Source organism: Neoarius graeffei, chromosome 22 (assembly GCF_027579695.1).
Source record: "Neoarius graeffei isolate fNeoGra1 chromosome 22, fNeoGra1.pri, whole genome shotgun sequence".
Classification (NCBI taxonomy): Eukaryota; Metazoa; Chordata; class Actinopteri; order Siluriformes; family Ariidae; genus Neoarius; species Neoarius graeffei.
Genome location: NC_083590.1, coordinates 56930596 through 56946749, shown reverse-complemented (window position 1 = coordinate 56946749; position 16154 = coordinate 56930596). Strand labels below are relative to the sequence as shown.

Here is a 16154-nt window from a genome sequence, read left to right as displayed (position 1 = left end):
TCTTGCTTGTTTGTAGGTGACCAAATACTTATTTTACCGAGGAATTTACCAATTAATTCATTAAAAATCCTACAATGTGATTTCCTGGATTCTTTCCCCCCATTCTGTCTCTCATAGTTGAAGTGTACCTATGATGAAAATTACAGGCCTCTCTCATCTTTTTAAGTGGGAGAACTTGCACAATTGGTGGCTGACTAAATACTTTTTTGCCCCACTGTAAGTACACACGAGTGAAGTTAGGAATTAATCAGTTTGTTAATTCATCAACAGTTTTGTTTTCCAGGTAGTAGTTTTAAAGTGTCCCAGTTTGAATTCACTGGAAATTGTAGTTAGTTAGTAACACATCTATAAACGAGCGCTATTACGCATGCGTATGAACAGGCCGAATCCCAAACAGCTCCTGGTTGGAGACAGAGTGCACTACTGTAGAAGCCTTTTTATACTTTCTATAGGGCGGTTTTGGAGAGAGCTGGGAGGCATTTGGGATTCAGCCGCAGCTAGCTGCTCTTTTGTTAATAATAATAATTAACTGAATCCCAAATGCCTCCCAGCTCTCTCCAAAACCGCCCTATAGAAAGTATAAAAAGGCTTCTACAGTAGTGCACTCCGTCTCCAACCAGGAGCTGTTTGGGATTCGGCCTGTTCATACGCATGATGGTAATTATATGATATAATTATATAATAATAATAATAATAATTATTATTATTATTATTAGACTGCACGGTGGTGTAGTGGTTAGCACTGTTGCCTCACAGCAAGAAGGTCCTGGGTTCGAGCCTTTCTGTGTGGAGTTAAACTGCTCAGCTTGAATTCCATTTGGCCATTAACGGGGTGCTGAGTCATTATAACATCTCATGGGTAAAGTTCTCTGAAACTGCCTGTTTATACCACACTGCTGCCACGTCGCATTACGGGTCTATATATTTTCCTGCTTTTTTGTCCTTGGCCAATCACATCCCTGATTTTACTTAAATTGTCAAAGATAGAGTCAGGAGGAATCTAATCTATCGTTACGGTTACCTCCATTATCGCTCACGATATATAAAATTATATCTGTAGGGATTTGTTATCTTAAAGTTTATAAACGTTTTAAGCCATCAGTGAATTTGAAAACATTCATTCACATATATATATATATATATATATATATATATATATATATATATATATATATATGAGTGATTCCACACTTATGGGTACTGAAATGGGGACATGAACTTATTCACCTAAAACCATTTCTTTTTTTACCATCAGGTCACAAAACATGTAATCTTTAATGAATGATATGTTAAAAGATAACTTTAATTTTCTGAGATGTAATAAAAACATATTTATATGCCAAAGTCAAGCCTATGAGTTCCAAAATTGTGTCTGTTACATTACTTCTGTTACGATTGTCCATCTCGCGTCTGTTACAAATTAATTACAATCTAGCTCTATACCATGTTAATCTTATTGAAAGAATGTGTATGTTTATTCTACTACACATGTTTATTAATTATATTTGCTAAAACATCACCTTCCTATGTTTCAAAAAGTAATTCTACATTGTTAAAATTGAGAATATATATGTCCACAACACTTCTGTTATGTTCTGACTTTGGCATATAAATATGTTTTTATTCCATCTCAGAAAATTAAAGTTATCTTTTAACATATCATTCATTAAAGATTACATGTTTTGTGACCTGATGGTAAAAAAAGAAATGGTTTTAGGTGAATTTTTAAAAATAAGTTCATGTCCCCATTTCAGTACCCATAAGCGTGGAATCACTCATATATATATATATATATATATATATATATATATATATATATATATATATATATATAAATAAAATGGGAAAGTTGGCAGACATTTCAGAGTTTTTTTTAAATGTCCTATTCTCATCCCTGGAAGAGTCAGTGATGTGATGTGATGTGATGTAGCCAGTCGTTGTGCTCAGTAGATAGATATGTCCGCAGTTAACTTGGTCTACAATGGGCCTTAACCAAAGCGGTACAGAACCCAGTGATGGCTTTGATCACAGTTAAACCGTGCCGTCTGTGGACCGGAGTAAATTAAACATGGGTGAATGGTCACTGCTGAAGCGTAGCTCTGCTCATATGCATGTGTTAGTGAGACGTGTATACACACTTTTTTTATTTTTATTGTTTAAATGGTCTTGTAGGGAAGCAGCCAGGTACTGCTTGTTTCACTTGGAAGCGTTGGGGGGTGGGGAATATACACGCAGGTTACCGTACACGGCCTGGAATGTCTGGGTGATGAGCAAATCGTTTTATATATGGACGGCCCTTGTGGCAAACTTTCAGCAACAAGGTGCACGCTTCCAGTGCAGGTGAAACGTTTTGAAACACTGGGTCTCGTTTATGAGCTGTGCATACACACGGTTTGATGGAAACACGGTGGTAAAGAGAGTACTAGCAGGGAAAGGCTATGAGGAGCTTCCTTCCCACGTACTGTCAGTCATTTTAGAATAACGGAGAGAGAAATGACTGATTTTGGTGCTCGCAGCAGACGGGTGACGCAGATGAAATGTAAAGTAAGGCTGAAGGTTGATTGGGAGTCCTTGTTTGAAGATTAGAGGGACGGAGGGAGGAGAAAGCGTCTCTGAGGACTTGAGGCAGACTTGAGGTTTGAGAGTGATGACTTGCTCATCAGTTGATTTTCGTTTTCCCAGTGCAGTTTTAATTTATCTGTTCTAGAGTTTTTAGACACGGGCACGTTTGAAAGCAGTTTATACTACAGCCCCAATTACAGAAAAAAACTGTGTAAAACATAACAGTCTGTGGTGGCTTGCAAATCACTGAAGCTCTGTATTTCATTGGAAATGGTACTTAAAAAAGAAGAATAATAAAACCACATGACTTCAGACACTTCTTTGACTTGGTACTTGTAATTTATTTCTTTTTTCCTGCCACAGGTGTTTAGAGTATTTAGACGATGTTGAGATCTCTGTAGTAGTACAGCTTTATTCCATAACACAGAAAAATGCTAATTTTTAGTGCAAAATTATAGCATAGAGGTTGATGTTTGTCCTTTTTTCTTTTTTTTTTCCCTTTTCATCAGTATTCTCTGCCACAGTGGTGTGGTGACCAGAGGACAAGGTTTATGAATCAGGTCAGTTTCATTTGTTCTTATTTTAACAAAAATTGAAAGAAAAAAGAAACGTCAGTTAACAGACGTAAAAACTACATACACAGCCTGTCCGATAAAGAGTTTACTGGCGGTGTGTGTGTGAAGAGTTCGGTTCCAAAACTCCAGTGGGAATAAATCCACTGTAATTAACTCGAGAGAGAACATGTTTTCTTCTACCAAAAACTGGCAGCATGAAAACCACTATTTTCTGTCTGAAACTTTTAATACAGCACTCTTAGGTTATAATAACATTAAAAATGCAACTCTAGATTTTGATTTTAACGTTATTTAAAAATCTGATTATTTTTTTCCCCCAAAATGCTGTAAATCCATTACATTACATTAATAAAACTATTTTTGTATAAAATATAACTAGAAACAAGAAGTAAAGTTGATCTCCACATATGGCGACCTTCTGACCTCAGTCCATCTCTTATATTGGACCACATGTTTTCCCAGATTACATTCCTCTCGTCATCTGCAAGCCCCAATCTACGTATTTTACACACACAATTCTGAGGAATTACAATAAACCAGTAAGATTCTTTATATGGGAAGTTTTTATTCTGAACAATAAATTCGGAAGTTTGGACACCTTGTACAGCATGGACATTCAGAAGGGTCATATCTCCATCCAGGAGGAATCAGGTGCTCAAAGAGGAAAATAACATTGGACCACATTCTCTACTGGAATAATATTAAACATAAATTTATTCATTTTTTTGGTAGCATTTTATTTTTTATTGGATTTGAAATTTATTGATTTTTTTAAATTAATTTAAAGCGAGACGGCCTTTCAATTTCATAAAATCGGTGAAATTTAGTTCCGTCTGAAATGTGGTGATTGTGATATCTGTTTATTTCTGTAATATCTCACAAAATATCAGGCCATTCTCAGGGATTAAAGTATTCCGGCCCCCTGCCGGATTTCTGGCGTGCAGCGCTTGACTGCGGGCAAAAAAAAAAATATATATTAGTGCTGTCAAAAATGTCGCGTTATTAACGCGTTAACTTGACTCAATTTTAACGGCAATAATTTTTATCGCGAGATTAACGCTCTGTGACATGATGCCACGCCCTGCACAGCCAGAGTCCTCTGCCCTCCCCCGAAGAGCCACGGTGCTCGGTTTAAGTTTCGTTTTCCCATCGGCGGCTCCAGCCCCACTTTGCAGTGGCTGTGACAAGACGTGTTATGCTCTGCAATAAAAAAAAAAAAACATTGGTACAACCAGTGTTCGAACTATGCCGATATTTTCGGGGGTCCCTTTATTTTCCCTTTGGGGGGGTGCTTGCGCTTGTCTCAGAGCGCGGATCTCCATCGCGCGCTCACTTCGGATATGCAAATGCTTCCCGTTACACACGATTGCTATGTCAGTAAACATCATTTTGCCAATATTTTAGAGACCCCCCAACATTTCCCAAGTCATGTTTTCAAGGGATCTCATGTCTGTTTCAGGGGATCTCGGATCCCCCGAGTACCTCCGTAGTTCGAACAGTGAGCAAGCCCATTCACTTTTTTATGCTGATAAGAGAATTACAATGGTTTTTCATGTGACAAAAATGTGCGATTAAATTGCGATTAATCGCAAGTTAACTATGACAGTCGCGACATTAATCGCGATTAAATATTTTAATCACTTGACAGCAGTTTTTATATATATATATATATATATATATATATATATATATATATACAACCCTGATTCCAAAAAAGTTGGGACAAAGTACAAATTGTAAATAAAAACGGAATGCAATTATGTGGAAGTTTCAAAATTCCATATTTTATTCAGAATAGAACATAGATGACATATCAAATGTTTAAACTGAGAAAATGTATCATTTAAAGAGAAAAATTAGGTGATTTTAAATTTCATGACAACAACACATCTCAAAAAAAGTTGGGACAAGGCCATGTTTCCCACTGTGAGACATCCCCTTTTCTCTTTACAACAGTCTGTAAACGTCTGGGGACTGAGGAGACAAGTTGCTCAAGTTTAGGGATAGGAATGTTAACCCATTCTTGTCTAATGTAGGATTCTAGTTGCTCAACTGTCTTAGGTCTTTTTTGTCGTATCTTCCGTTTTATGATGCGCCAAATGTTTTCTATGGGTGAAAGATCTGGACTGCAGGCTGGCCAGTTCAGTACCCGGACCCTTCTTCTACGCAGCCATGATGCTGTAATTGATGCAGTATGTGGTTTGGCATTGTCATGTTGGAAAATGCAAGGTCTTCCCTGAAAGAGACGTCGTCTGGATGGGAGCATATGTTGCTCTAGAACCTGGATATACCTTTCAGCATTGATGGTGTCTTTCCAGATGTGTAAGCTGCCCATGCCACACGCACTAATGCAACCCCATACCATCAGAGATGCAGGCTTCTGAACTGAGCGCTGATAACAACTCGGGTCGTCCTTCTCCTCTTTAGTCCGAATGACACGGCGTCCCTGATTTCCATAAAGAACTTCAAATTTTGATTCGTCTGACCACAGAACAGTTTTCCACTTTGCCACAGTCCATTTTAAATGAGCCTTGGCCCAGAGAAGACGTCTGCGCGTCTGGATCACGTTTAGATACGGCTTCTTCTTTGAACTATAGAGTTTTAGCTGGCAACGGCGGATGGCACGGTGAATTGTGTTCACAGATAATGTTCTCTGGAAATATTCCTGAGCCCATTTTGTGATTTCCGATACAGAAGCATGCCTGTATGTGATGCAGTGCCGTCTAAGGGCCCGAAGATCACGGGCACCCAGTATGGTTTTCTGGCCTTGACCCTTACGCACAGAGATTCTTCCAGATTCTCTGAATCTTTTGATGATATTATGCACTGTAGATGATGATATGTTCAAACCCTTTGCAATTTTACACTGTTGAACTCCTTTCTGATATTGCTCCACTATTTGTCGGCGCAGAATTAGGGGGATTGGTGATCCTCTTCCCATCTTTACTTCTGAGAGCCGCTGCCACTCCAAGATGCTCTTTTTATACCCAGTCATGTTAATGACCTATTGCCAATTGACCTAATGAGTTGCAGTTTGGTCCTCCAGCTGTTCCTTTTTTGTACCTTTAACTTTTCCAGCCTCTTATTGCCCCTGTCCCAACTTTTTTGAGATGTGTTGCTGTCATGAAATTTCAAATGAGCCAATATTTGGCATGAAATTTCAAAATGTCTCACTTTCGACATTTGATATGTTGTCTATGTTCTATTGTGAATACAATATCAGTTTTTGAGATTTGTAAATTATTGCATTCCGTTTTTATTTACAATTTGTACTTTGTCCCAACTTTTTTGGAATCGGGGTTGTGTATATATATATATATATATATATATATATATATATATATAAAATATATTAGGGCTGTAACGATATGCGTATCGAAATCGCAATACGCAGAGCCACGATCCGTATCGCGATACAAGAAGGCAGAATCGCGGTACACCCTTTCAAACTTCTCCTCAGCCCAAAAACAGAGGCGCTTCCAAACTTCAATTTATTAATACTTTACTTTTTATTTAAATTACATTTTAAACTTACTTAAATTACTTTTATTTTTTTATATCTATTAGTAAGTCGTTTTTTCGCCGACCTGCGACAATCTTCTGCGAGTCACGCAACGTCCACACTCGCCACTGGCAGAGCATTCATTTCTTTTAAGCGCTCGCCATTCTGGTTGCGACGCGGGGAGCGAATCTGTAAACAAGCAGCTCATTGGCTGGCTAGGTGTGCCACAAGCCAATCACAATCACTTGACCGGAAAGGCATGCAGTGTTGCCAGATTGGGCAGGTTTAGGTGCTTTTTGGCTGGTTTTGAACATATGTTGGGGTGGAAAACGTTAGCAATATCTGGCAACACTGAAGGCATGTCTGCTTGGGCGGAAGCCTTCTGCGGCAGTTACATTTTGACACGTGAGCGATGTTTCACCATAAAAATTCCGTAATTTCCATCTGTTTTCCGCGATCACAGAAAATCATCGGCCCTATGAGAGTGAGACAGTGAGAGAGCCACCCCTCCCCCCAAAAAAAAATCTTAACGGATTTACACGATTTGGAAAAATGACTTTTTCAGAACTGAAAAAACCAGAGCTTTCGGCTCAACAGTATTATTTTGAGAAATAAAACAGTCTTTGGATATACATTTGTTCATTTTTGCATACATATTACTCATTCTCTGCAGCGGTCTGAATTATTTGTTATTAAATAGTTAATGTAAGTAAGTAAATGTTAATAAGTCAAATTTACTACTTTTAAAAAAACATTTAAAAAAAAAATCATGGGCGTATCGAATTGTGGGTCAAAAATCACGATTCGAATCGTGAGTTGGGTGTATCGTTACAGCCCTTATATATATATTAGTGCGTCGAGCTGCGCCTCACCACTCAGCAGCGGAAGTAGGCACGCTGCTCAACTGGCCACCCCCACGCTTCGGCGGTTTGAAGGCTTCTGGATCATTGTGCGGACCTATCTTCGTTAGGGTGAGGTGGGGAGGGTCCGCTGCGGTGGCGGTCAAGGACCCCGCCGATGTGAGCAGGTGTCGGAACGCCTGGCCGTCTTCTTGCTGGGCCAGCATCAAGACCTCGAAGCATTTTCTGCTCCTTCCAGAGGGCAATCAGCGCGTACACACACACACACACACACACACACACACACACACGTATGTTCTGGTCCCAGCCAGCTCCTCTCTGCTCTCCTACTCCTCTTATGCTCCACCATCACTGCAAGACACACACACATTAATTGACAACAGGTATAACAACTTGGCCACTCACCTTCCCTGACCCTGCCCTCCATTCACAAAAGTTGTAAAGTGTTAGATTTGATACTTGATTTGATCGGTTTGTGGCAAAACCTTTTATTTTCTCTTGCAGCTGAAAACTAAAAGGGCAATTTTGACTATTTTCAGCTAGAGTTTTTTGGTGATATCCTAATAAATATAGTAAATACTGGTATTTATTCTGCCCACATTCACGGGATATGATCAATCGCGTGCTCTGATTGGCTACTCTACTACTAGGATATCAGCTCATATACCATGAGTCAAGAAAAACAAAATGGCCGGGCATGTTGCTGAACCAACCGAGGACAAAATAAAAAAACTTACTCAAAAACAAAACCCCAAACAATACAAAAAAGCAGCAAAATATGGAATAAAAGTATTTGATGGTAAGAATGTATCTTTTATTTCTCAAGAATTATCACCACAAATTGCTCGTCATTTTGCCGGCTTGTTTACATTCTAAGCAGAAATTATTTTGTTGGATGTTTGTTTTTGTATAAAGTTTTTTTTCTTTATCAGATTTGCAAAAAAACAAAAATGCTCTGTTTCTCAAAATCCAGTGAATGTGGACAGAATAAAACCGTGATTCCACTCAATCTTGTCGTACATGGATTATAGACAGCTCCGTGCTACGCGCCTCGTCAGCTATCAGCTCATGTACGACTTGATTTCATGGTATAACTGTAAATTATATACATGTCTAATGTCAACTAAAGGCCTCTGCATGCTCGTGCGACAAGGCTTTCGCAGACAGCTTTTCGCAGATAGCTTTTCGCAGATAGTTGTAATTTATCGTTGAGCGGGGAGTAATAGGCGTGCGCGATGTTATTCACCGGCATAACGCAAGGGGGCGTGAAATCGCTAGGAGTAGTTGGTGGGTGTGGTTAGTGGAGTGTTTATCCTCCGGTTACTTATAATGACTAGAACTTTTTTTTTTTATAATGACTAGAACTGGAGTCGTATAGATGTACGTACTTCCTCGATCAACCGCTCTTCATGCTGCTCCATCTTCGCTCGTGTTTTTAAAAATGCCGGTCGTGAAACCAAACCGGGAAAGTAGGGAAGCGGAAGTGCGTGTACAGCGGATGTAGAGTGGACCAATCGGAGCCCTCTTGTCTGCGGCGCTGTCTGCGAGGCTTCTGCGGTGGTCACAATTTTTGGGATGTGCGCGCAGAGCGTCTGCGAAGGGGGGGGCTACGCAGACACTGTCTGCAACGCTATCTGCGAGGACTGGGTTGTCAGCATAAATTGGCCTTTGGTCAGACGTACACTGATGGATTTTGTGTTCCGTGAATGAATGCAAAGCATTCTTTATTTTCCCTGACGGAAAGCAAGGGGGCAAAATCTCTATAGACTGAGATTGCTGTTTGGCATATTTTTGAGTGAAAAGTTGTACTTCTGTTATCTTCCCTGATTTCTGCCTCCAGACCGTGTTCATGAGGCTGAGGGGGTAGTGCTCCTTGGGGTCTTTTCCCTTCACAGTGTTGAGTCAGAAGAGAGTGCTGCTGAATGGGTGGCATTTATACCATTTCAGTTTTACTCCCACAGACGAGAGGAAAATGGTGAGCTAGCAGACACAAGTATATACTGAGTAAGAGTGAAGACTACAGAAAGATTATAGTAACTGCTCACAAGATGCAAAACCATGACTCGCATAAATCGAGACTTTCACTTGACTTGGCTGGCATTGACAGCATATTTACCACAGGGGGCATTTTCCACGACGATTTGAAATCGGAGGGTTGTTTTGGCGGTGGGGGGAGGGTCCAAAGTCAAGTGGACTTATTTGTATTGCGTGTTTAACAATATACGTTGTCGCAAAGCAGCTTTACAGAAAAATAAAGATTTTAAACATATGAACCAATAAATATATCTAGAATAACTTTTATTATTTCTCCCCAACGTCATCTTCAAATTAATCTTTGTTGTTATTGATGTCCGTTATCCTCTTCCCAGGTTGTGCAAAGAAATCCACAGCTAAATCGCTTAACTTTTAACTGTCATGGCAGCTTACAAGCTTTGCGATTTCTCTTAACATGGTTCATCCAGGAAATGGGGTGTTTCAATCCGAAGCCTTTTCATGCGTAGCAGCAAGGCGATTCAATATCATCATACAAATTGTTTACACAAAGAGGAGTTTGTTTTATACCATTTTATCATCAGTGATGGGACATTCTTTAAAGTATTCGTCATAGTGTTGTGTAATGTATGGGATTAGAGTGTGAAAACTTGTTCAATTTTGTAAATATGTCATAAAAAACTCAGTTATGAATGTTTTAAAATCCACTGTTTTATAAAATTTCCATTTTTGTCCATTGCCCCGGTCACAAACCAGCAATCGTATTTTTCCGCTGGTTTAATTTTCCTTTCATGAGAAAAAACCTCAATCAGAAATCAGTTGATCAAAAATAGAGATGTACTGTAGAATTGAGTATCAGGGTAGAAAGCACAGATAAAGGCTTCTTCTTGTAGACCACAATTCTGCACCTCGAAGGCTTAAACGTAACACTTCAGTGAAACTGGTCCATTCTGTGTGTTTAAACATAAAAACCAGAATTTCGTGGCATGTTCACTTTAAATTGTGGACACCGAGCGTGACTAATGATGGCGGTGCTCTAATGTGTTGTGTAGAAGAGGCTCAAACTTTTTGTTAATTCTCTTCAAAACAGTATTACTGATATTTACACACCTCGTTTTTTCTCCATGAAAAAAATATTTGGAAAATCATGGATTTTTAGGAAGGATACAAAATTTTCCTCAGTGATCTGATCTTTCGCGGGCACGAGACAGCAAAGTGTTCAGCTGATTTTATTGGAAAAACAAGTCAACATGAGGGATTCGACCACTGGGGGGAATCATGAGTTTCAAGCTGATTGAACAAACAGTGAGTGAGCTGGAAGCAACAAGAAAACACACGACCGGTGACGAATATCACCAACAAACTCAAGATGGCGGCGCCCATCAGTTTGATGTACTGCATTACACGGTAGAGGTCTGCGCAGGACAGAATTTTCAGTCCCGCTCCCGCAAAGAATTATGATTTTCAGGCCCGCTCCCGCCCGCGCCTGCCATATTTTGTCCCGCTCCCGCCCGCAAATCCCGCATGATGCAGACGTTCGCGTTATTTCTCACAAAAGTTCTTGTCGTTGTTCATGTCATCAACAACAGCTCTTCTAAATTTGAGTGCCCTATCATCTACATGACGTGACACAATTGTTGGATGGGGCAGAATATCTCGCACATCGAATTTGCCGATTGTGGCTGCTGTGTCAACTAAGGCCCAATCCCAATTCTAATTTCTACCCCTACCCCTCCCCCTTCCCCTTGGCCCTTCCCCTTGAAACTGAGCTACAAGGGATAGGGCTTGAAATTCAACCCCTACGTATTGGGATAGCCCTTCAACGATCGCATACGTCATCGCGTACCTCCGTCAGCGTTTACGTTAGCAAAACGCGACCAAATGCGTCATTGGCTGCGACCAGCCGCTACAGTCAGAGCCAGAACCAGAAATCTCTGCTGGCAGGGTGTGATTTGTTAACTAACACCACTGAATGGGATATCTTTGGCGCTTCGTGCACCACATCCGACAGAATGAGGTGTCAGAACACTCATGTAAACAATAAAAGCGAGAATAACAGAACAAAACGTACGCAGTCAAGCAACCGAAAACAATACTCACTCCCAAAGCTTTTTAGCAGCAGCTTGGATTTCAGAAATCGCTGCTCATTCTCAGCTCGAAAGCGAATCAAGCGGCGTGTTTCCTCTGGATAACAACTTAAAACACGTAAATAATGGAGAAAATACATTTATGACAATCTTTCGCCGCGGGAACCGCCATCTTTCTGAAATCCGCATGAAATCTCGCTGAAATCTGCATGGCATTGTGGGAAATCACTCAAACCCCTTCGTTCGGAGTCAGCTCCAGGAAAATCTCCGTTTGGAGGGGTACAGAAGCCCTACCCCTTCCCCTACCCCTCCGCGTTAACTGGGATTGGGATACCCCTACCCCTTCACGTGAACGCGCAAAATGGAGGGGAAGGGCCAAGGGGTTGGTCCAAGGGGTGAAATGGGATTCGGCCTAAGTGCTGGGGTTACTGAACTAATCCCCGACCAGCGATGCTGTCATACGGGCGGAGGTCCGCAGCAGCAAAATCAACGCATTTCTCCACGGTCTTTGCCTTCAACGCATCTGTCACTTTTGCGTTGTTCCCTCTGAACTCCAACAATTGTTGTCCTTTTAACACAGTACGTACATGGCGATTCAGGCCTGATGTACCTGATTTATGGCCGTTGTATGTCAGAACCTTTTGGCACTTATCACAACAAGCAAAGGGCAGCTGATTTCCCTCTGCCTCGTACACGAGTGAGAACGACTTCCAAATGTCTGATTTCAGGACTCTTGACTTTTTAACAGTAAATGTACCTCTTTTTAAAGCAGCACTTACTTCTGAAGCACTGTGAGCTTCACTAGAGGAGCTCTGCTCTTCTGCCATGATCGGAGATCTCAAACACGGAAGAGCGGAAAGGAATCGGAAACGTATGCGAGATTAGACCACATCCGCAAATTTAGGCATCTTAAAATGTTTTTATTAACGCCAAATAAAATATCCAGCACAAATTATATATGATAGACATAAATTAATAATTTATAAATTTTATTTTAAACATGTTTTTAGTTAGCGGGACTGCAGCTCATCACCTCTCGCGCCCGCATTGTGCACTCCCCCTCCCGCCCGCGCCCGCAATGAGCTTTCAGAATTTGTCCCGCGCCGCACTGCTTTGCGTCGGGTCCCGCGGGAGTGCAGGGCTCTATTACACGGCGTTTAAAAAAAAAAAACACTTGAAGTAAAAGGTCATCACAATGCTGCACAAAGTTAACAAGATGTTCCGTAAATGTTGTTTATCCTTGAACTGACTCTAGTTTTATATACATTAAATGCTTTTAAACATCTTTTAAAGGCCAAATGAAAACGTGCTGTTCTCCCGTATAAACGTATAGGAGGTTCATGAGTGCAGCAGCGCGCCGTCAAGCCTACTTTTATCAGCTACTTGTTGAAAATACGTGAAAACGAATACTGAATCTAGTGAGTGTGAAATGCCCCCTAGGGTGCATCAGTTGCCCCCTAAAAATGAAAAGTTCCTCCGATCATGATGCATTTTTGTTTTTATGCTCCTTTTGGTAAGAAAACACACTGGGTGAAATATTTTGACAAAATTCACAAGTTTACTGGTGGCACCAGGAGCTCAAAGTTATGGAAAAAGCTGCTATTTTATGACAGTTTCGATCACTTTTCATGAAACGTTATGGCACCTTATAGAGTATACCAAATATCTTAGACACATTTTTAGTCCATATTCTAAATATATTATCAAGCACAGTTTGAGTTTTAGCTGTTCATTGAATCATTGTTCAGCTACTTTTAAACAATACAAATGTATTATGAATCACATTAATGGAAGTGGAAACCCAGATACCGAACTTCCACCTGCCCAGTCGCGCACTATTTTTGGGTTTGCGGTGAGACCCGCACACCTCGGCAACTCTAGGACGGCTCTAAGGTGTTCCAGGTGGTGCAGTCAGTCATTGCTGTAGATGATGTCATTGAGGTTCGCTGCTGCATCGGCGGCGTGAGGGTGGAGAATCCTGCCCATAAACCGCTGGAATGTCGTGGGAGCTCCAAATAACCCAAAAGGAAGCGTGATGAATTGGTGTAACCCAAAGGGTGTGGAAAAGGCTGTTTTCTTTCGGGATAGAGGAGTCAAGGGGATCTGCCAATATCCCTTCGTTAGATCCAGTGCTGAATAAAAGCGAACAGCACCTAATTGATCGAAGAACTCATCAATGCGAGGCATTGGGTATGCGTCAAATTTAAACACCATGTTGACCTTTCTATAGGACACACAGAACCAGACCGACCCGTCAGTCTTGGGAACCAGGACCACCAGGCTGCTCCAGTCACTGTGGGACTCCTCAATTATGCCCATTTTGAGTATGGCCTTGAGCTCATCCCGGATCACCCTTTTTTGTGTTCGAGCAAGCGGTAAGGGTGGCTACGCACCCCGCCAATCCCCGGGCAATAGAACCGGGCCATTATTTGGGCTAGTGTTTTCTCCTGCCCTAAGTGTCCGGCCATGGGATTAAAGTGAGCCACATGGAATACGAGTTCCCTACAGCTCTTTGGGATTAATAACGGAGTTATTTGTTCGCCAGTTTGAGTGTCCTGCGTCACTCTGCACAACCTATCCTTAATAGCAAAATAGGGGAAGGCCAGTGTCGCGCTCGAATGGAGAGTTTGACCATCGGTTACTCGCTTGGTCAAATGCATGACGCAGAGTCTCGTCTCGCGACTGCTCTAACGGGAAATTCTCAAGGGAATCCCCAAGAGAGGGAGGAGGGGCGGGCTGCTCCTCACTCCTCATATCACCCTGACGCGGTGCTGACGTTGACGGCTCTGTGACAGCTTCCCCAGTCAGTGCCACACCGGGATCTCCCAGTGATGTATTAATGCAGGACCACCTCTTACCATGTGTTCCATCAGTTCTTTAAATCCTGGCCAATCGGTTCCCAATATCAAAGAGTGGGTGGGTCAAGGATTAACCACCGCCTTTACTCTATGCTTTTCTCCCCGAAATAGAATGTGGACGGACACGAACGGGTAGTTGTAAACATCCCCGTGCGCACACAGTACCTTCACCACTTCTGCTTTCCCAAATGCCTCACTTTGCACCAGGCTTTGGTGGATTGAGGTCTGGTTACAGCCGGAATCCACCAAGGCGTGTTACATATCCCCTTGTACACTTACCAGTATACGATACACATGTACATGTATTATGAATCGCATTAATGCTTCTCCATCCCTTGCAAAGGTTCTTAACATGATCTCTGGGTCACAAGAAATCAATAAATGGAGTCCAACACTGTGACTCAAACCTTACATGAAAACATTAAGCGTTTTTTGGCAAAAAATGAACCTCATGGTGCCACCATTAGACTTTTGAATATGGTCAAAACATTTTACAGGATGTCTTTATTGGTGAAAAGGAACACCCGAACAAAAATGCATCAGATTTTATGAAAGTGAGGGCGACTGATGCAGCCTAATGCCCCCCCCCCCCCGCGCCTTTTTAATACGAGACATGAAGGGTTTTCCTCAGAAACACAAGATCAGTGGTCCAAAAGTCTGAAGGGCGTTTTTTTTTTTTTAATAAACAAATTTCTACCAGGATTTGAATCCATCATCCAGTAAAAACATGTTTTAAAAGTCATCAGTTATGAATCTCTGCAAAATCCTTTCAAAACCTGAAAGTGTCGGTTATACCCTGATGGTGTGACACTATCTAAAATCCAACTATTTTAGCCCGCACGATGCATTTCCCCATTTATCTCAAAATCATGACTTGTGACTTCCGTCTGGTTTTGTAATGGAGGGTCTCTATCTCTCTCACACACACTTGATGTATCTCAAACTCATTTAACATAATCAACTAGCACCAATAACCTAGGCTCTGAAATTATAATTGGATGTTTGTAGAAAAATAAATTATTGTAGTGGATGCCATGTTGGATAATAACATCTGTTACACTGATGAGGGTCTCTTTTTTAAACGAATGCATTCTTTTGTATAATATTTAATTGGATTCCAGCTGCTTTAAAAAGCAACAGGATGAGCTAATTTGGAAGTGGACATTTTTTCCTGTTTCTGGTTGTAAGCTCCTCGCCAGATAAGTGTCGCTATAATCACGGAGATACTGAGGCGAGTCCGAGAAGCAGCCTGCTGGAGTTTACTTCCAAAAAAAACCAAGTAGATCAGGATTTATAATAGAAAGTATAGCTTTCCCCGATATTCACCCATTATTTTAATCATTTCAGTGGAACTGTCAAAGTATTTTGTGGCAATGTTATTAATATAGGAAGATTAATATATATATATAAAATATTATTTGAAAGTGCATTGTGCCTTAAATTATAAAACAAATGAGGCAACAACAGCTTCCACCCGTCAGTTTCAGTTAAGCCCTGCTCATGACTATCCATCACAAGTTTTAATAACCCGTCCCCTTGTTTTGAACATGCCTACAATTTAACTACAACGAGGGAATGATCAGATCTTGTGGGAGCAAATTAGTAAAACATGGCTGTGATGTTTGTTTGTTTGGGGGTGTTCCTCTTTTTTGTGTGATGATTCGGGCTCCTGAGCTGAGCACTATAAGGTGAGTTCGTGTGCGCTGTACAGCGGCCGT

At 41.1% G+C, this 16154-nt stretch overlaps 1 protein-coding gene across 1 annotated transcript in view; it reads left to right on the top strand.

Moving 5' to 3' along the window:
* dazl (deleted in azoospermia-like) overlaps positions 1 to 13597 on the top strand; it is a 44828-nt gene extending 31231 nt beyond the window's left edge. Inside the window, exons 8-9 of the mRNA XM_060903966.1 lie at positions 3072 to 3122; positions 13460 to 13597. Coding sequence (XP_060759949.1) covers positions 3072 to 3122; positions 13460 to 13597 — 189 coding nt within the window. The remainder of the gene's footprint in view (positions 1 to 3071; positions 3123 to 13459) is intronic.
* Positions 13598 to 16154: the final 2557 nt, after the last annotated feature.